Here is a 21,140-nt window from a genome sequence, read left to right as displayed (position 1 = left end):
GATATTGGGAAGGAATTGTTCCCTGTGAGGGTGGGGAGGCCCTGGCACAGATTTCCCAGAGAAGTTGTGGCTGTCCCTGGATCCTTGGAAGTGTCCAAGGCCAGGCTGCACAGGGCTTGGAGCAACCTGGGATAGTGGAAGATGTCCCTGACCATGGGAGTTGTTCAGGTTTCAGTGGCTCCCTGAGAAATAAACAATTGATTTTATGCAAAGCAAATATGCTATTACATTTTAACCTTTTTTTTTTTTTCCCTTCCCCTTGTAGATAAACATCATGTCAATGGGAACAGAATGGTTGAACCTTTCCCAGAGGGAACACAGATGGCTCTGTTTGGTAAGGCATCGGTTTGAAAATACAAGCTCAAAGCTCTGTGGTGTTTCTGCATTCCAAATTTCTTAACTTCAGCCTGACTCCTTTGAGTTTCGGAATCTGGGCTGCTCCTGCCACTTTCCAGTCACTGACACCAGCTAAAGCCACTGGGAATTTTGGGACCACGTCCTTTATATGTCATTTCCATCTAAAGAAATACACTAAAAATGTTTTTTTCTTAGTTATACATACAGAAAATGTAAATCCTGTATTTTGCTCCCTAAAAATTCCAAAATAATAGCTTTTTAATGTATGATAACTTGTCTAAGATAATTTATTAGTTTCAACAAAATTCTGAAGATGATCCATGTTTCTCCACACTTTGAACCATGCAAGGACCTCCAGGTGTTTGGGATCTCCTGGACTTGGAGGGTTGTTACCATTTACATGCCCCAAAACAAACTACCTGAGCTTGTGAAGAGTGCTGTGGAATTCCTGTCGGGAGCCATCAGAGCTGGAAAAGTGGCCAGCTGCAAAAGAGAAGAAGTTTAATTTCTCTGTATTTGTCTCTTTTCTATGAAAATGTCATTCTTTGAGCCCATTTTGAAGACTTGAAAAGGTGTTTCTCCAGAGAAATTAATTACTTCTGGAAGTAATAAGCATCCTAATATGGATCAAAATCACTCTCTTCCAACCAAGATCTGGGCTTTACCCAAATCTCGGAATTGTCCGAGCTTTCATTTTGGGATGTGCTGATGTCAATCCTTAAGGCAAGCCTTTGGGATTTACTGGGGAGAAAAAAGTGGATTTCTATGGCAATTATTATTAAAATTTTTTGCCGCAGAGAATGAAAAATTTCCTAATGCTGTCTTGCTACTGCTGAGTTGATTACAAAGGATGTATTTCTCCATTAGCATGTGCAGGATGGTCCAAAGTGCCTTAGGAAATATATTATATTCAATTAAATGTTTCTCTATCTGAGATGCTGAAGTAAATATTAAATCCTTGATACACATTAATTTAATACTCCAGAAATGATCTTTTCAATTGATGATGGCAAAAAATCTTGTCGACTGTCGTCTTTCCTGTGGAATTAATGTTGATGTAGTTTCATGGTTGAAGGAGAGGAATGGTTTGTGGGTGTCACCCTTCTGTTTCCAACACGATTTATTCAACTTCTCTTCAGAGTTCCTCCAATCCAGAGTTGCCTTTCTGTCAGTGTCTCCTTCTCTGTGGATTTTGGGAACATAAAAATATTCTTGGAGCGGTGGAATGAATGATTGTTCTATTATTTTCTTTTGGAGCAAATGGAAAGTGATTTTAACCTTTTAAGCTCCAAGGATGAGATGGATTTAGTGATTCTTCTTTGAATTTCTTACAGCAGGAAGGGTCAGTGGGTTATGGTACAGTCTGATATTGATGCAGTCTGTGCTGTTTAGATTTTTTTTTTTTTAAAGAAGCTCCTTTTGTTTTTTTATTTATTTTCTGTGTCAAGATCAGATCAGATTTCCGGGGTTTGTGATGGGTGTTGGTTCTATCGTTATACAAAATTTGTAAAAATTCACAGAAAGCAACAGAATTTAACTGGAAAAGTGCAAAATCTTATTAAACAGCGCACTTTGAAGCGTTCCTGAGGAACTCTGTAACATTCCTATCAAGCCTGGAAACTTCAATTCTTTTTCAACTGCCCTAGATTTTCCACAAGGCTGTGATTGCAAGTGTTGGGCTTAAGTGGTGAAAGCTCGGGCTGGTGCCATCTGTGCTGTGAAGGAACAGAAAACCTCCACATCCTGATTTTTGCTATTAGACCTGCACTGGAATAGTGCACAAACTTGACTCTGATGATAATCCCTGGCATTTGTTGGTGTTGGCATCCCAGTCTGATGGGTGGGATGGGAAAAGGGAGCTGCAGTTCATTTTCCTCCCTCCAACCCATGTGAATGGGAATAAAAAGCCACGCTGGATGGGGCTTGGAGCAACCTGGAGTAGTGGGAAGGTGGAACTGGATGCGCTTTAAGGTGCCTTCCAAACTAAACCATTCCATGATTCTCTGATTCTAAAACAAGAAGAAACACTAGAAGAAGAAGACTATCAGTTGAGGATTCCTCTCCTGGGATTATTACTCATCCTATCCATGTGTGATCCTGCTAACAGCAATTTCTTTGTATTTTGGGACTCTGTATGCTCAGGCAAGAGCCTGAGCCGGTCGAGTTTCTGACTCCACCTCACCAAGACAGGATTTTCACACCCTTCTTCCAGAAAGATCCTTTACTCCTTTACTTGGGATTCACAGGGACGAGTCTGGAAGAGGAGAGATCCTGCTTCCTGCCTGGAGAGGGTGTGGATTCTCCCTCACCGGGGTTATTCCAGACCCATCTGGACACAATCCTGTGCCCTGTGCTCTGGGATGACCCTGCTGGAGCAAGGAGTTGGACCAGATGACCCCACCGTGCTCCCTTCCAGCCTGACCCATCCTGTGGTTGCTTTAAAAGATCTGCAGAATCCAAAGGTTGGTTGTGTAGAGACGGCCAATTTGCAGTGAATTTTCCTCCTGCTTAGATAGTTTCAGATGCACCGATAAACCAGCAGAATAAAATACAGTGCAGGGTTGTAAACACCGAGCCTTCCAGCTGCTGCAAAACGCAGCTGGATTTCATTCCACAGCTCCCTCTCCTGCGAAACCTCCTCAAGATGCTCTTCCTAATGGTGCATTATTTATGCGATGGTGTGACTGCTTGTTTGGATCAAGGGACAGGGTGAACGTACTCGGGGCATTGTTCCTGCAGCTTTCCCATCTATAGCAGAACCTCACAGATTTCACAGGCTGATTTAAATGATCTCGAGACTCTCCTGTTCTCTGTTCAGCATCGCTCAGCTGCTGGAGGTGCACCTATTGTTCATTAGGACGAGGAAATGTGTCCTTGTTTCTGCAGTAGGGAAAAAAAGACACATTTTGAGAGTGAGGGTGATTTTTCAATGGAAATCTTTTAATGCTCCCCATCCTGTGTCCTCGTAGTCCATCTCCCAGCTAAGATTAAGGGAACTCGATGTGCACAGGCACAGCCTCACTGGAGACACTGGAATGCTGTGTCAAAAATTCCCTGAACTCTGTTCCCAAATTCCGTGGCTGCTGCCCAGAGAAGTTGTGGACTCCCCATCCCTGGAGGTGTTCAAGACCAGGCTGGATGGGGCTTGGAGATACCTGGGATAGTGGCAGGGGTTGGAACTGGGTGGTTTTCAAGGTCCCTTCCAACCCAAACCATTCCAGGGTTCAGTATTTCCATGGAACAAGTGAAACTTGATGTTACATGTTTGTGTTATGAATGATAAAGTAGAAGCCCTTCAATAAATGCCTGTCCAGAAAGTTTTCTTGGAAGTTTTATGGCCATGGATATATTCAGTTAAAAGTACTTTGTCTTAAGAGACTGATTTTGACCCAAAACCTAATCCAAACTCAAAACCTGGATATATATAAGGGGGGGTTGATAATATTTTGAAAAGAAGGGTCTAAATTCAACTTATTTACCAGGGATAAAAAAACCCTAAATGCCTGAAAGCTGCAGAACATTTATGACTTCAATAAATTAATATTTTCCTCAGCACCATTGTAACTCTTGCATATTTTAAACCCATTTAAATGCACTTCTGCACTGTCATAACACCATGGAATGGCTTGGGCTGGAAGAGACCTTAAAGATCACCTCGTTGCAACTCACTGCCATGGGCAGGCATATTATGCTCAGAAATGTTTCTGATCGGGTTTTTGTTGAATTTTTAACACTCCTTTTCCTTGTCAACTGCTGCTGGTGCATGACTCCAGTTTATCCCAGAGCGCATCCCATATTCCCTGAGATTTCTTTGTCACCTGATTTCTCCAAGAGGAAGCATCGTGCATATGGTGTGTGCATGGAAGGGCTCTTATTTACCTCCAGTGAGATCTGGCAATAGTTCAGATTTGTAATTACAACACTTTTAAAATGTAGGAGCACATTGAGCTGTATTTGCTTGACATAGACTGCCTTGTAATGGGGTAATTGGTTTCTTGATGTAAACAAAGTGCAGACAGAAGTAGGATGTTAAGGAACTGATAAGGTCTAATTATGGATATTTCAGAGCTGGCAGACTGATCCAGGCCTGGTCACCTTCTGCTCTGCTCTCATTAGACAGCAGCACATTCCAGTAATTCCATGGAGCTGTGTTATTATTCTGTTTTGCCCCAGTTATTGTGTTATGTCACAATTGCATTCCCACTGCTTCCAAAGGTTATTTAAAAATTAAACCGGGATCCACCAGGATTATCCAGCGAGGTCTCTCAGGCTGCTCCTGAGGCTTCTTCAGCTGCTTCTGCAGCACAGGGGTCTGGGTACCTTGGAAGACTGAGCTTCTCCAACACATCCTGCTCTTGGAGGCTCCAACTCCTTCCCATAAAGGTTGGATGGGGCTTGGAGCAACCTGGGATAGTGGAAGGTGTCCCTGCCCATGACAGGGAGTGGAACTGGGTGAGCTTTAATGTCCCTCCAACCTGAACCATTCTGTTTCAGTGGATAAAGTTGCCCTCTCTAGGGCAACTTCTCAACCAACAGAAAATTATTTCCCTTGGAAGTGGGATGATGGGTTCAAGAACGGATAAATCCACACAGAGTTTCTTTTTGTCCCCCCTGGAACTGCTGCTGGTGGCTGTGAGAGAAGAACCAGTGTTAGGAATTCTTTTGGTCCAGCTGAGTTTTCAATGACTATTTTTCACCAGGAAAAGGAAATCACAGGGAACAAAGTTTGGCCCCCAAGAGAAACACCTTTTTTTTTTTTTTTTTTTTTTTTTTAAAGACAGTAAAAACAGAACAAGCAATTCTTCTCAAAGAAAAAGAAGAAAACTTAAAACAATGCTACAAATCAGAAGATGTTTTATCTCTATCTGAAGAAAATGTTAAGACTTGATGATGTTGAAACAGGCGTGTTTGCTCTGACCCAAATGGAGGAGAAACATCCACAGCAATATCGTCACACGGTGCAAGGATCACGTTGTGGAAGAACTGAGAGCCAGAGGGAATGTACTGCAGAAAGGGTTCATGTCTCTCGTGCTAATTCTCTTTCAGCATGCAGAAAAGAGAAGAAAGCGTATTAATTGGCTGGCTTTGCAGAGTTCTGAGGCATTAATGCTGTCCTGCTTCCACAGAGTGATGGAAAAATGGACAAAGCATTTCGGCAGTTCTGGAATGAGAGAAAATGCCTGGGAAGTCAGGGTGTAACAAAAGGGAATGGCATAAAGGGAGGCTATTCTGTCCCTAAACCAAATCATCTTCCCATTTTTAACTTTGCAGTGTGTTCATTAAAGAAACCTACCCTGAGTTCCCACTTTCCTTTTTCCTTTCTCCCAGACACTGATTTTGTCTTTTGGTTGCCTCTTCCAGAGGACTGAAACAGCTCAATTTCCACCCCCTGCTGTGTGGTCCTGGTTCATCATTATTGCAGCCACTGCCGAAGCGTGGAATCTTGGAATGGTCTGGGTGGGAAAGGGACCTTAAAAACCATCCAGTCCCACCCCCTGCCATGGGCAGGGATACCTTCCACTGCCTCAGGTTGATCCAAGTCCCATCCAACCTGGCCTTGGACACTTCCAGGGTTTCAGAGGCAGCCACAGCTTCTCTGGGAAACCTCAGGCTCTCAGCACCCTCACAGCCAGGAATTCCTTCCCAATATCCCATCTATCCCTGCCCTCTGCCAGTCTGAGGCCATTCCCTGTGTCCTATCCCTCCATCCTTTGTCCCCAGTCCCTCTCCAGCTCTCCTGGAGCCGCTTTAGGCTCTGGAAGGAGCTCTGAGCTCTCCCTGGATCCTTCTCTTCTCCAGGTGAGCACCCCCAGCTCTCCCAGCCTGGCTCCAGAGCAGAGGGGCTCCAGCCCTTGGAGCATCTCCGTGGCTTTATCTGGACTCTCTCCAGTAGCTCCACGTCCTCCAGCTGTTGGAGCCCAGGGCTGGAAGCAGCTCTGCAGGTGGGATCTCACCTGAGCAGGGCAGAGGGGGAGAATCCCCCTCCCCTGCTGCCCACACTGGGGATCAGCCCAGGACATGGGGGGGTTCTGGGCTCTGAGTACTCATGGTCAGGGTGTGCCCAGCTTTTCCTTCACCACCATCCCCAAATCTTTCTCCTCAGATCATCTTCTTCCTCCCAACCCTGCCTGAAGTGAGATGCTCTGGTTTGCTGGTCAAACCCCCAGGTTTTTTTTAAGTCACTGCCTGGGAATGTTCTCTGTTTATATTGTAAAGCCAACGCAGAAAAGCCCTGAACTGAAATTTTACCCCTAAACCTGCTACAAAATAAGGCAATAAACACAGAAAAAACTCCGTAACTCTGGGACCTTTTGAAATAAATTTTTTTTTTTTTGAAAAAGAACCTCAGTTTCTCTTGTCCTGTGAAGTATCCTGGGCATTGTGCTTTAAATGCTGCTGCTCTGATTTGATGGAATTGTGCATCCGCTTTGTGGAAATATAAATGGGCAGGGCACTGGGCAAGGAGACCCTGATAAAAAAACCAAAATGCTACAGTTCTGCTTGGTCCCCACCAAGGACATTTCCTGACATTTATAAAGACTAATAAGGGACAATAAAATATCCCTAACACAAAGTGAAAGCTGTCCTTGATGAGCACAACCCTTCAGAAACATCCTTTGCTTTCAAAGGAGTCACGTCTCTTTTTCCTTTGGAAAACAAAAGTAATGTGGCCTTCAAACACAATCTCTGTGCTTCTCCATCAGGGAGTTTTTAATGTTAATTTAGGTTTCTTGAGGTAATGAAGAATTCAGCTTTGTGTGGATTTCTGTTTAGAGTGGCTGTTGCACATTAGGGAAGATCTGGGGGTTTTTTAAAAGTCAGATTGCAGCTTTTAAATCAGCATAATTCACCTTAAAACAACCTTTTCATTATGTTTTGGGGGTATTGCCACAGAAAGGAGTAGAAGAGACACCGTTAATTTCCATGACTTCTGGGATAGCGCTCAGGGATCTCCAACAGCAGGAGTTGTCTTGAAGAAGATCGTGATTTTTCTATTTATCTATATATTATTTTTTTTAATTAAGTAACGTTTTATTTATTTATGTTTTTTTATTATTTTATTTATTAACGTATTGGTTTATTTCCCATGCCAAAAAGGCAGCACGAGCACCTTGAGCAATTGCAAAAGCCTCGCAGAGAAGTAATTCCTTGCCTGTGATAAATAGAAGTATATCAGTGAGCAGGAGGAACATATGCTTGGCATCATTCTGAGTTGGTTTCAGTTGGAAATGGAAGTAAATTATCCTGTTAATGACTGGAGGCCGCCCTGATCAGATTGATGCTGCTTTGCAGGAGATGCATTTGTGTGTGTGTTTGTTTATGTGCTGGGATGGGCACATTTACCATCAGATTTATCCTTGGATTCCTGCTAGTAAAGCACTGGGAGTGGTGACATGGAATGAAACACACGGAGTGCTGATGATTTATTCTGTTCAGCCATGAAAAAAAAAAAAAAAAAGTAGCAGGGTTTTTGGAGGGGAGAATGGTGCTGTTTTGATCATTTTAGATGTACTGTGACGTCCACAAAGTGTTGTCAGCGGATCCTAATGGATTTATCTTCACAGCGCTGCTGGCACAGCCTGGAAATTTTAGATCTGGGCATGTGAGACTGAGCAAAGAGGGTCCTATATTAAAAAATATGGATTACTTACTACTGGGTTATTTAGTTTGGGAGAATTTTGAGTGATTTTCCTGATTTTCAGGAGTTTCTCTCACCTGATGAAGTTATTGAAAAAATATACCATTAGATAACTTTGCTCCAGATCAAAGATACAAAAATCTTCACCAACTTTTAAAATACTGGCTCAGAAATACTCCTGAAACCTGGAAGGCTCAATTGGAATAGATTCCCAGAAGTCCAGAATAGTTTGGGTTGGAAGGGAGCTTGAAGGGCATCTGATTCCATTGGAACTGGATCTCCAGTGACAGTCCTGGGAGCTTGGGCACCTTTTGTCACATGTGAACACAAATTGTGGAGATTTAAGTGCAGTTGTTCCAAGTTTTCATGAGGTTGGATGGGAAGAATTGCTCCTAGAATTCCCTGGAGAATTATGCCCCAGTACATATTTATATTAAAATATTTATATTAATAAGCTTTTATATAATGTGTATTTATGTATTAGTGGTACATTATTTATTTTTTTTATTTTGGGTAATGCTCATATTAGGTTATTTTCAGCAGCAGTTGATGGTGGCTGGTACAGGCTCTGCTTTTTCTGGGTGACTCAAGTCTTTTGTCTTTAGAAAAGAGTAGAAACGCCATCCTTTAAGAAGCTCAAACAGCACCTTGTTTCAGATTTTTATTCTGGAATACCTGACTTTGTTCTTTGTGCAGGACACACTTGGGAAAATAAGGCAAAACCACACATCAGCCTCTGGAAAAAAGAAACAACCCGATCAGTTTTTCAAACAAAATAAGAACTAATCACAAAAAAATAAAATAATTCTGATTTAAGTTGAATGCGAGTAATTCTGAGACAGCCGTAGTTATTTGTTTGTGAGCCAGGAAAAACAGCATGAGATATGTCAGGCTTGGAGATAAAATTTATTGGTGTGTCATTGGCTTAAATCCAACAGTATGCTCATAAATAATCTAATCCTGGTGTGACATATTCCTGCTTGAACCTTGACTGAAAATTATTGAGAGTCATGTAATGAATTATGCAGAAGCAGACACGTGCTTGAGTCGAGGGGATGGAGCTGGAGTGGAATGCTGGAATGTGTTTGGAATTAGGGACAGCATCTACAGACAGGGATGGAGAGAGGGCAGGGTGTCCTCCTGGTATCCAAAGGGGTGGCATGGAGCCTCGTTTGTCTGATGGTCATCCAGCTGTTTTTTGACTCTTCTGGGATGGAAAGTGTGCTACGGAATGTCGTTGTCACTGTGCCTGTCCCTCATGAGCCATCAGTCCCTGAATTTACACCAGCTCAGGACATCCCAAAGCTCCAGACAATCCCTGGCTCCAAAATCCAGCTGCAAGCAGGATGGGCTTCACTCGGGTAGCTCTGTGGAATTTTCTTGACAAGCCAAGAGAGGACAAGTGTAGGGGGTTAGATGTTAGAATGGTGACACTCGGACTCACCCCATGGGACGGAGTTTATCCCTGGCGTAGATAAAGACATTTTAATTCACTTTGTTTTCTGGAGACCAATAAATCCAAGATCATTTTACTGCATTAAAGGTCTGGGCATGTTTTTGAGATGTAGAAGGATTTTCGGTCACTCACATGGTCTCTCTTAACTTTTTTGTGTATTTTGCTGGAGACCTCTGTGTGAATCTGGGACTAATTCTTCTGGGGTATCCTGGATAACTTGGACAGCCTGGAGTAGAGAAGGCTCCAAGGGGGACCTCAGAGCCCCTTCCAGGGCTTAAAGGGGCTCCAGGAGAGCTGGAGAGGGACTGGGGACAAGGGCTGGAGGGACAGGACACAGGGAATGGCTTCCCACTGCCAGTGGGCAGATTAAGATGGGATATTGGGAAGGAATTCCTGGCTGTGAGGGTGGGGAGGCCCTGGAATAGAATTCCCAGAGAAGCTGTGGCTGTCCCTGGGTCCCTGGGAGTGTCCAAGGCCAGGCTGGACAGGGCTTGGAGCAACCTGGGATGGGCAGGGGGTGGGACTGGATGATCTTTAAGGTCCCCTTCCCACCCAATCCCATCCTTTCATTCTGTGATTAGTAATAAGAAATAATGATTTAAGATGTTTGTGAATCTTTCTCTGCTGGACAAGTTTTGCAAACTTGTTAAACGTTGCAGTAATCGCCCCTGACCTGCCTTTGAGTTGCATGTCCATAAAAACCCCCAAAATTCCGAAGGTGACAAAGTGAGCGGTTGCACAACAATGCTGTAAACGAGACAACAACTCGTTTTGGATGTGTCTGTGGCTTGGCATGGATATGGGAGATGTTTTTGGGCTCCGGTGGGCTGGATGCAGAGCATGGAATGACCTCTCCGTGCTCCCACCCTGGGGCACCACAGCCCTGTCGCTGTGCCTGTGGAGTTATCTCAGCCTGCCTGGACAGGTGCCCTTATCCAAACACATTCCCACAGGGATCTGTGGCAGAGGCTCCCCAAAATCCAGCTCAGGGTTAGAGGAGCTGTTTACTGCAGCAGGACTGTGCTACCTCAGCCCTTCAGCTCAGTCTGGAGGGCAGAGGGTGCTTTTTTTGGGATGCCTAAGGAAATAGATCTGGAGAGCTGCAGGTCATGGACTTCGCTGTGAGTGATGGCAATTCCTTTGCCGAGCCATTGGTGCCACTCTGCCTCAGTGTTTTTTATAGCTCCTTTATTTCCAGTGCCGCCAGTCCAGGTTTTTTGGGAACGATTGTGCTGCATGATGGGTAAATGACTAACCACATTAATATTTGGCCTCTGTCTGCCCCTCTGGATATAAATTAGTTTTTCTCTAACAATCTACTCTGGTATTTTCTTGAGTAATTATCTTTTAGGTTTTTTTTTTTTTGTTTTGGTTTTTTTTTTTTGGAGATGGGTGGAAAGAGTTATTCTCTTTTGTAAGTGAGAACTCACCATCATTTCATTGGCCCAGAACAGATGAGAAAATAATTCTTGGAACTTCCACATTTCCATTAAGGACAGCTATGGTTCAAAATAGATCCATTTGAATGATCTAGGTGCACTTGGAAGGCATTTATTGGTTTGGAAAAGGGTTAAGGGGAAAGGAGGACGAAAGGGCTGCTTCTTGAATTGCTTGTTATTTGAATGTAATTATTTTTTTGCTCCTGAGCAATTACAGATTGTAGGTTTAAATAATTGTCAGAGTGCCTACAGCTTTCTATTGTTGTTTGAAATCTAAGGCTATGAATATAATAAGGAATATGAGATTACTTGTGCTGAACGTGGCTATGGCAGTTCATTTAACTCAGCAATAGTCATCAGAAAAAAAGGAAAGAAAAGGCAATTTTTCTATTCCTTGCAGTAAACAAACCTTGTAAACAAGTTATTATTTTCTGCAGCAAGGCCCTAGAAGTGATTCCTATTTTGTTGGTAACAAAACATGGCTCTTTGCTTTTGTAAGAGTGGAATATATTTTGTTTTGCTTCTCTCTATCTCAAGCTCCCCAAGGTGGCTTGGGAGATTAGAGAGATTTTCACGAGACAAGGGTAAGGCTTGGGTGTTATTGCAGAGATGGATTTATATGAAATGGATTACACAGCCCTGATGACATCTCTTATTTTCTGTGTACATCAAGTTCTACTTGAGAAGTGGAGCACTAAAGTGTGGCAAATGACCGGGGATGATCTAAAATGAATCTCTGCCAAGTGCTGGAATGCTCAGAGTGAAGGAAGATCACAAAATTATTTGAAAGCCTCAAATCAATGGCTGAACTAAAGATGTGATGCTTTGCAATGAAGCAAATAATCAGCTTGATGATAGGACCGTGTAGCTCTATCTCAATCTCTTCACCATATTATTGTAGCAGAGGTTCTTTTTATCCCTAACAGACTTTGGAAACATAATATATTAAGAAACTGCTCTCTTCTTTAAAGAGCAGAGAAGGGTGGCCAGGTTGAGGCATGATTTGTTCTTTGGTGACTGAATCCGTGGGGTTTCTGCTGTGCTCATTCAGATTAGGGTGCTGTGCCTGGGTTGGGGCAGCCCCAGGGATCAATCCAGGCTGGGGAGGAAGGGATGGAACAGACCTGGAGGTGCTGGGGGTGAGAGGTGAACATGACCCAGCCCAGAAACCTCAGTGGGCAGCAGGGGAGGGGGAGATCCCTCTGCCCTGCTCAGCTGAGACCCCACCTGCAGAGCTGCCTCCAGCCCTGGGCTCCAACATCACAGGGACATGGAGCTGCTGGAGAGAGTCCAGAGCAGGCACCAGGATGATCAGAGGGATGGATTAGCTCTGCGGTGGGAAAGGCTGCGAGGATTGGGATTGTTCAGCCTGGAGAGGAGATGCTTTAGAGTGACCTCCTTGTCCCTCCCAGTACCTGAAGGGAACCTGCAAGAGAGCTGGAGGGGGACCTTGGAATAAGACTTGGAGTAAGAGGATGAGAGGGGATGGCTCCAAACTGACAGAGAACAGATTTAAATTGGATATTAGCAAGGAATCCTTCCCTGTGAGGGTGGGGAGGCCCTGGCACAAGTTGCCCAGAGAAGCTGTGGCTGCCCCTGGATCCATGGAAGTGTCCAAGGCCAGGCTGGATGGGGCTTGGAGCACCCTGGGATAGTGGGAGGTGTCCCTGCCCATGGCAGGGGGTGGAACAGGATGACCTTTAAGGTCCCTTCCAACCTGAACCATTCTATGGTAAGTTTTGATTGCATTTTTGGACAATTCAGGGCTGTGCTAAGAACTTGGGATGCTTTTATTCATCACATTTTCACTGCTCAAATAATTTATTTGGTAAGAGAAATTAGAAGGAGTAAACAAATAGTTCAAGGAATCAGATTTTTGACCATAAACTTTGACTTTTTTGTGTGTGCCCTTGAGACGCTTCAAGCATCATATTTGTGGCTAAGAAACATCAGGTGCCTACAGGACTCCTCAAGATGACTCTAATGGATTAGACATGAAACAGAAGCAATTTTAATCCCAACAGTTTGCACTTAAGGGCTGATTGTTCCTGCTTTGTGAATAGCTCTTCTTTCCTGCAGGTCAGATCCATTTGTGGTGCAGTATTGCTTTGGATGTCAGTCAGTTGCTCATGGAAAATGCTGCCTGTTGATCCCAGCCACAAACATTCAATCAGCTGCCATTTCCAAATCCCCTAACATTAAAGAAAAGGTGTTTATTGGTTTCCCCTTCCTGAATTTTACAGTTTGTGACAGTTCTCTTTGATGTTTATGGAATGTAGGAATATGAATGACCTTGCAAATAGAAAAAGCCAGCTTTTGGGTACATTGCTCTTTTTTTCTGCCTTTGTACCCAGAACCCAGCACAGTGGAATTCAAATCTCTGGCATAGGCTTTATGTGCTGTGGGTTTGAAAACAGCAACACCACTAATGGTGGAAATCAGCTTCAGAGAGAAAATCTTTTAAGAGTCTGAGTTCAGCCTTGAATTCCCAAAGCCTCCAGCTCATCTTGTTTTTCCCAGTGCTCCACCTATCTGAATATAATGGGATTGATGATTTATACAAAGCCAAGTAGACAGATTTTAGTTCCTTTTCATGAATGAAACTCAATCTGATCCATGGTCTTGACTGGACTTCAGCCTGGTCTCGTGGAAGGGGGGTGGAATGAAATCAGCTTTAAGGTCCCTTCCAACCCAGACCATTTTGTGATGTTTCCATTATCAAAGACCAAATACATTTTTTAGGATGGAAGGCCTCAGGAGTAAGACATTGAACTGGTTTTTTTGGATGAATTCTCTATTTATTGTTAGACATTTCTGATTCCTATTCTCTCGTACCTGATCTTCAGAGAATCATGAAATATCCTGAGTTGGAAGAGACTCACCAGGATCACTGATTGAACTTATGCCCTGGCACAGGACCCCCCAACAATCCCACCTGAGAGCATTGTCCAAACACTCCTGGAGATCTGGCAACTTTGGGGCCGTGACCATTCCCTTGACTCATCCCAAGTTTTACTGAAGAATACAAAGGAAAATATGAGAAAGAAAAAGTCTGAAAATACAGAGCTTTATCAAGTGGTGTTTGTCTTACTCAATAGCCACAGAATCAGAGAATCATTAGGGTTGGAAAAGACCTCCCAGATCATCCAGTTCAACCTTTGAAATTCACAGGCAAGGCATGAAATAGAGATTTTAAACAAAGGCCTGTAATTGGGATACTTTGATATTTTTCCCAAAAGGATTCTTCGTTTTGCTTTGGTACCACTCGTACCTCATTTGTGGAGTGTTTAAATAGTATTTAATACATTATAATTTCTATGATACTTGATTATTTGCAGGGATTAGAAACAAAGTCTGTATCCCAAGATTAAGGAAAAAGAGGGGGAAGAACTGACAAGGTTCTTGGCTTTCTTCACTATCACAAGTTCTACTTCTCTTCCTGAAAAGTGGATTATTGAGATTCTGATTATTCAGATCCATAGTGAACTTCTGGAGGGTCCAGGTGCCACTCATGGGTGGAAGTTGAGGTCCACCACTGTTGTCCTGGCTCTGCCAGGTTTGGGGAAGTGTCATGGGCATAGGGACATTCTGGGCCAGCTCTCAAAGGCCACAAAGTTTGGCCTCTGCTTATTTTCCATATTCTCCTTCCAGTGTGTGATGAGAACCTTTCAGATCACCAGAAATGATTTTTTGGCTGGGCTGTATCTTCCATTTTCTTCCAGGGAATTAGAGGCAAGTTCTCCAACACAGAATTTTGATGATGGAATTTTATTGTGTAGAGTCACCAGAAAGCAGCTCTCTTGTTTTTTCAAGACAAAATCTATTCAAATATTCCTGCTTTTGGAGTGGGAAAGGATATGGAGGCAGTGAATAAGGCCACCCTGGGAAGTGCTGGGTCTGTCCCTGCTCTCTGCTGGTTAAGCTCAAAATTGCATTGAAATAGGAATATGTGAAACCTCTCGTGTTCTGCCTGGGAAGTTCAGAGCAACTGTGCTTTAAGCCTTATTAGCATTCTGGATATTGGCTTCAGCTTTGTTTGAATCCTGTTGAGTTTGTATTTTTTATAACTTGTAACATGCTTTAGGATGGGTTTGATAAACACATTTTGCACTCGTTTTCTGTATCTCCCCATTGCTTTTCCCAGTTTGAGTGCTGTTGTCTTCAAGGGTTTTTTTCCAAAGTCATCCTTCTGACACATTTCCTGTGCTGAAAACATGGCAGTTTTTCTCTTGACAGTAAAATATTCCTTCCCTCTGATGATAATCTGCTTTTCCTTTTGCAATAATCTGTTGTGCAGCTTTTATCCAAACATCCATCCGTACACAAACACGTGCCCACGCCCGCGTCCAACGTCAGCAGCCACAGGCAGGAACCAATTTCCTGGGCATTTGTTAATTTGAATGAACATGAGGCTTCTGCTTCTCCTATGGAAAAAGAAAAAAAAGAGAAGCAAACCCAACAGTTTCCCTGGGAATTCATGCGGTGTGAACAGAACACGTCTTGGCAAAACGGTGAGCCAAGAAATTCCTCTTTAGTTGCTCTGTTAGGCAAACTGCATTTTAAATTTCTTGCCCAGGGCTTTGTTTGACTTGCCCCAGGCAAGCTGTTCAACATATTTATCAACCCTGTTGGAGCATTAGAGCCAACGCTCATCGAGGAAGATCATCCTCTTAATGCCATCTGTCATCAGCAGTTTTATTTCTTTCAGCTCAACTTGTTCTCCGTTTCACCGTTTTTTCCCTCTATTCCTCCCAACCATTTCTTAGCTGATTGTTTCCCAGTGATCTCAAATATTCTGTGATTGCTCAGATATTCAGGGGCTGCTGGATGTTAAACCCCTGAGGGTATCAATGGTACAATTTTGTTTTAAATCCTGATTGATAACATTAATCCTATACGGATCCAGATGGCTGCCAAAGCACCCTGCGTATCTCAGTGCTGTGCAAAAGATGAGAGTGCATTTCAATCTGACTCTGGAATTCTTTCCAGATCCTCAACAAGAACTTGAAAAAATTCAGAACAAAGGCTCTCGGGTAGTTTCGTGCTGTATCTTTATCTTGAGGACATGGCTTTGATCATTTTAGATTCTCAAGCCCTTAATAAGAGCAGTGTAAGTGCACAGACAGTATCAAAGTGTTCAACAAAGCTGTATCCACTCACTTCCCAACGGATGTGAGATCCAGTTTGCTCCTAGATTTGTGTCCACAATCAGAGTGGAGCCAAAGGGACTGATGGGAGCATTTCCCTCTAGACAACAAAAGTTAATCTTCTGGGAATCTGGTGCTATGGAGTTATTGGTGCTATGGAGTAAAGAAAAATTATTGTAGCCAACTGAACATCGGCTGTGTGTAACCTGGATATGCTGGATGTTCTCCTGGGTTCCCAGGAGATTTTTATCTGATTATCCAAACAGGGATCAAGGACTCACAGAAGGGTTTGGGGAGAAGAGACCTTACATCTCATCCAGTTCCACTCCTGCCATGGACCTGGATGCCTCCCACTGTCCCAAGTTGATCCAAGCCCCATCCATCCATCCTGGACACTTCCAGGAATCCAGGGGCAGCCACAGCTTCTCTGAGAAATCTGTACTAGGGCCTCGTCACCCCCACAAGGAAAAATTCCTTCCCAGTATCCCATCTATCCCTGCCCTCTGCCGGTCTGAAGCCATTCCCTGTGTCCTGTCCCTCCATCCCTTGTTCCCAGTCCCTCTCCAGCTTTTCCTTTAGGCTCTGGAAGGGGCTCTGAGCTCTCTCTGGATCCTTCTCTTCTCCAGGTGAACACCCCCAGCTGTCCCAGCCTGGCTCCAGAGCAGAGGGGCTCCAGCCCTCGGAACATCTCTGTCCTGTGGACTCTCCCCAACAGATCCTCCAGAGCTCTGCAGTTTCCCGTCACAACGTCCTTGCCACCTACTTGCCCATGTTTTCTGGGGAGGTGTGGCTGTGCCCCTCCACGCCGGGCAGGCGCGGGCCCCTGGCTGGCTCAGATCTGCACAGCGGCCAGAGCGTTTCGGTCCGGGTACGCCAGCAGGCTTCCTTTACCTGCGGGACTCGGCTTCTCACCAGCGGCTGGCCCAAATTGTGTTGTGACTGCGGCGGCAGATAAAAGGTCGGCTCTCAGCTGAGCAGGTTTAAAGATGGTTTATTCAGGGCAGCGGGAGCTCTGCCACCCTCCCACTGCCCTGCCAGAGAGTGTGTTTGAATTTCCCTCCCTGAACGTATAAGCAGGGGAGGGTTCTGAGGTGGCAACAGGTTAGCGAATCAGGGAATTTGGGGGGATAACAGGGGGTGTCCATTTGTAAACTTTGGACCACTCACCAAAGGGAAAAAGGGGATTTCCTGGGCATTAGCCTATCACTCGACGCCCCTCTGGGAATTTCCCGAGCCTGGGGAAGGGTCCCGAGGTGACAGACAGGATGCCCCAGAGCTGGGGGGGAGAGGGGATTGACAAGGATGGGTGGGGGGGGTGGGATGACTGACATGAAACAACTTGCTATACAGAAAACACAAAGGGGAGGAACTGTTACAGAACTGGGGGCACAGTGGAATGAACCATAACATAAAACTTCTTATAAAACTTGATAAAACAATTCTTGCACCGCCACAGGGAGGGAACACAATGGTGCTCACCAAGGTCTCATCCTGACCTTCCATGGTGAAGCCAAGGTCCCCTCTTCAGCCTGAGGAGTTCTAACAATTAATGGTCTCCACGACTTCAGAGCACAGAGCATCAATATCCCTTTGGCTGTGTGCTCAGAAATATCAGTACTTGGACTGTCTTCAATCAATCAGCTGTACCAACTGCTCTCCACAGTTTTTTAAGGAGGAAAATGCCAATCACACTTGGCATTTGGCTGAAATGTATGGAATGAGTATTATTCTATAGGGATGGAACTCGCTGAGGCTCAATTTATTCCATCCAACTGGGGAGGGGTGGAGGGGGGAACAAAAAAAAAAAACAAAAAACATTTCAGTTCAAAGCATCTGAGCATTTCCTTCTCCAGATTTTACAGAGGGAATGAAATCAATCGTATTCAAAATCTGGGCCAAGTCCTGTGCTGGCCAAGGGAAGCAGGATCCTGGCAGCTGTGCCTTCAGCTCCCGGAGATGCTGGCTCAGGCAGGAAGCTCCGAAGTAGCCGGTGGGATGTGCTCTTGGCTGTCCTTCGCTGCCTCAATGTATGGGAGCAGCCTGTGGCTGGATCCTGTGGCACTGGAGCAGCTGGCACAGCCACTGCTCCCAGGGACTCAGAGCAGAGCCTGGCACGAGAGGCTCCTCTGTCTGGAAAGATCCTGTCCCGCTCCTTCCTCTCCTCTGAGCATTGGGAAGAGGTTTCCAGGTTTTTGCTCTTTGTTCTCCCAGCACGTTTTATTATATTTAAAGCTGACATTTTCCCCCCTCACCCCACACACCCCTCCCAGCTGGTGGAATATATCCTGAAATCCTGCTAACAGAAGGAGGAGCAGAATCCGTGTCCTTTGCAGTTCATCTTCCTCAGTGAAGCATTACTGGCATGGGAACAGCTCCTTAATCTGCTGCATGGAAAAGTGCCTTGGAGTGTGGGTGTAGGGATGGCAGGCGGCGGGCCAGGAGAGGCTTGGCATGCCAAGGAAATAAAGCATTCATTCTTCAAAATATGACAAAAAAAAGACCAAAAAAAAAAAAAAAAAAAAACCCACCAGAAAACCACCCAAAAAAGAGAGTCTTCTGGATGTCAGGGAGAGGGAAGGCTTGGAAGTAAAGCTGGCAGGAGGGAAAGGTCGGTGGGGAGTCAGGTGTGTCTGCACCTGATGCCACCAGAGAAGGATATTCCACAAAGATAAAGGACAAAAGGCATTAAAAATATTCCACAAATGAAAACATTGTATATGTGTGCATTGTAATAAATGAAAATTGGCCACTATAGGACACAATGCACCCGCTGTGAGTTTCTTTAAATAAATGGAATAAATGGGAGGCTGAGAGTCCCCCCAAGCTTTGACAGAGCTCCAGAGTTAATGGATGTTAATTAGCACAGAATGGGTTCAGCTTGTGAGGCTGGAGTTTGGATCAGGAATACCCTTCTGATGCAAATTTACTGCCTCTGCTCATTTGCATAATGGAATCATAAATAAGAATTTACATCAGGGAATCTTTGTGGAGACCGAGGATCATTCAGGTATGATAGGAGCAGGCATTGGAGAAGAGATCAGAACAAAGGTGAGGAAAGGTTTCCTTTGGAGATCGTGGAGTTCCTTGTGGGACTGGGGGAAAATGTCTGGAATGGTGAATAATTTTCAAATAAGTTTGCCAATCGTTTTTTTGGTGCTCTGTGATGGTTTCTGTACACAGTACGCAAAAAATGGAATTAACAATATTACAGGCTGTGGACATTATTATGAGGACAGATAACTTTGGAATTAGTAATTTTGTCTGGGATTCATCTCTGCAGCACAGAGTTCTACCATGCTTGTCAGGTTGGTAATTTTTTATGGATGTGGAAGAGAAATAGGCAACTTTTAGATACAAATCACTGTATTTTGGGAGATTTGATTCAACTTCAGATTCAGGGATTCTCAGGGTTTTGTAATGCCTGTGTCTGGGGTAGAGGCTGGTTTCTCCTGCCTTAAAATACGCAAAAGGGATGCTCTGGTGAGACCCCACCTGGAGCTCTGGGATCCCCAATATCAGGAGGATGTGGAGCTGCTGGAGGGAGGCCAGAGGAGGCCACAGAGATGCTCCAAGGGTGGGAGCCCCTCTGCTCTGGAGCCAGGCTGGGAGAGCTGAGGGTGCACACCTGGAGAAGGATCCAGGGAGACCTCAGAGCCCCTTCCAGGGCCCAAAGGAGCTCCAGGATTGCTGGAGAGGGACTTGGGACAAAGGATGGAGAGACAGAACACAGGGAATGGCTTCAGACTGGCAGAGAGCAGGGATAGATGGGATATTGGGAAGGAAATCCTGGCTGTGAGGGTGGGGAGGCCCTGGCACAGGTTTCTCAGAGAAGCTGTGGCTGCCCCTGGATCCCTGGGAGTGTCCAAGGTCAGGCTGGACGGGGCTTGGATCAACCTGAGGCAGTGGGAGATGTCCCTGCCCATGGCAGGGGGGGGACTGGATGGTTTTTAAGGTCCCTTCCCACCCAAATCATTCCATGATTCTATGAGTTCCAGTTGCCATGTCCAGGAGCGTTTTCCCTGCCCTTTCACGTGTCTCCCCCAAATTCTGTCATTTATGTCAGCCTTGTGCACACAGATGTCCTGGATATCCCCAGGCATCTCAAACAATCCCAAATGTTTCCATTTAGGCAAATAAATGAATCCCTGGATGTTGATGCTCCTGTGCAGCCAATGGTCAATGTGGTTAATCCATAAAGCTGCTCATCCCTGCAAACACCTGGGGTTCCATTCTGCTCTGTTTGTCTGGAATATTTCAAAATTTTTTTTATCTCTAAGAAGGGGGTGCTTATCTCTCTTATCAGAGTAGGATTTCTCTTTTATTATTTTAGGAGAATATTTCAGCTTATGCTGACTATTTATTAGGACTGTGCAAATTACAGGGTTGCCTATGGAAACACAGGGTCCTTGGTGATAAAAAGCCTTGTTCAGAGGATCTATAGGAGTATTGATCCGTAAAAAGAATAGATGGAGAAAATGGATGTGGATGGTGGAAATGAATATAGATTCTATAATTTAATCCCCAATTGTTTGATTAATATTTTTCATAGGGATGCTTGAAGGTTTAAAGATTCCTGTCTGAATCTGTTTGGGTTTGAAGTTCAAAACCAGAAAAAAAAAAATTAAAGTACCTTTCGAAATTCCAATGAAGAGTCAGTCAAAACCCATCACTATTCTTGTTTTTGTTTTGCAAATTAGCAATTAAAAAGTGACAAATGTTTTCAGTGCTTAAACACTCCTCTGCAATACCCATTATGTTCTAATAAGACTTTTCTTTTTTTTCCCTGGGAATGTGAGTGTGTTTCCCTGTATTTCCTTTTTTTTTGTCCTCTTAGGAATGCCTCTGGAAGCTCCCTCTGTAACTCCAAAGCTGCACTCACTTCCCAGTACTGGGGATTATGCAAATTACTTCATGAATAGTTTAAAATCACATTCATGTTTTCAAGTTTTAATTTATAATATGGGTGGCTTATTTTGCTTTTATGGTTGTTTTCCTCCTTTTTTTTTTTTTTTTTTTTTTTTTTTTTTTTACTATTTTGTTTCCCCCTCTGAGTCTTTATTTAACTACTGAAATTTATTATTCAAATTATTTATTTTTTTCAG

At 44.2% G+C, this 21,140-nt stretch overlaps 1 protein-coding gene across 2 annotated transcripts in view; it reads left to right on the top strand.

Annotated features, from left to right (window-relative positions):
- MSRA (methionine sulfoxide reductase A) overlaps nucleotides 1-21,140 on the top strand; it is a 236,737-nt gene that overhangs the window by 82,750 nt on the left and 132,847 nt on the right. For both annotated transcript variants that reach the window (XM_040060650.2, XM_058419797.1), the window contains exon 2: nucleotides 266-334. In XM_040060650.2, coding sequence (XP_039916584.1) covers nucleotides 266-334 — 69 coding nt within the window. The remainder of the gene's footprint in view (nucleotides 1-265; nucleotides 335-21,140) is intronic.

Source organism: Hirundo rustica, chromosome 3, assembly GCF_015227805.2.
Source record: "Hirundo rustica isolate bHirRus1 chromosome 3, bHirRus1.pri.v3, whole genome shotgun sequence".
Taxonomy (NCBI): Eukaryota; Metazoa; Chordata; class Aves; order Passeriformes; family Hirundinidae; genus Hirundo; species Hirundo rustica.
Note: the sequence above shows the minus strand (reverse complement) of the source record. Positions and strands in the feature narration are given on the sequence as shown.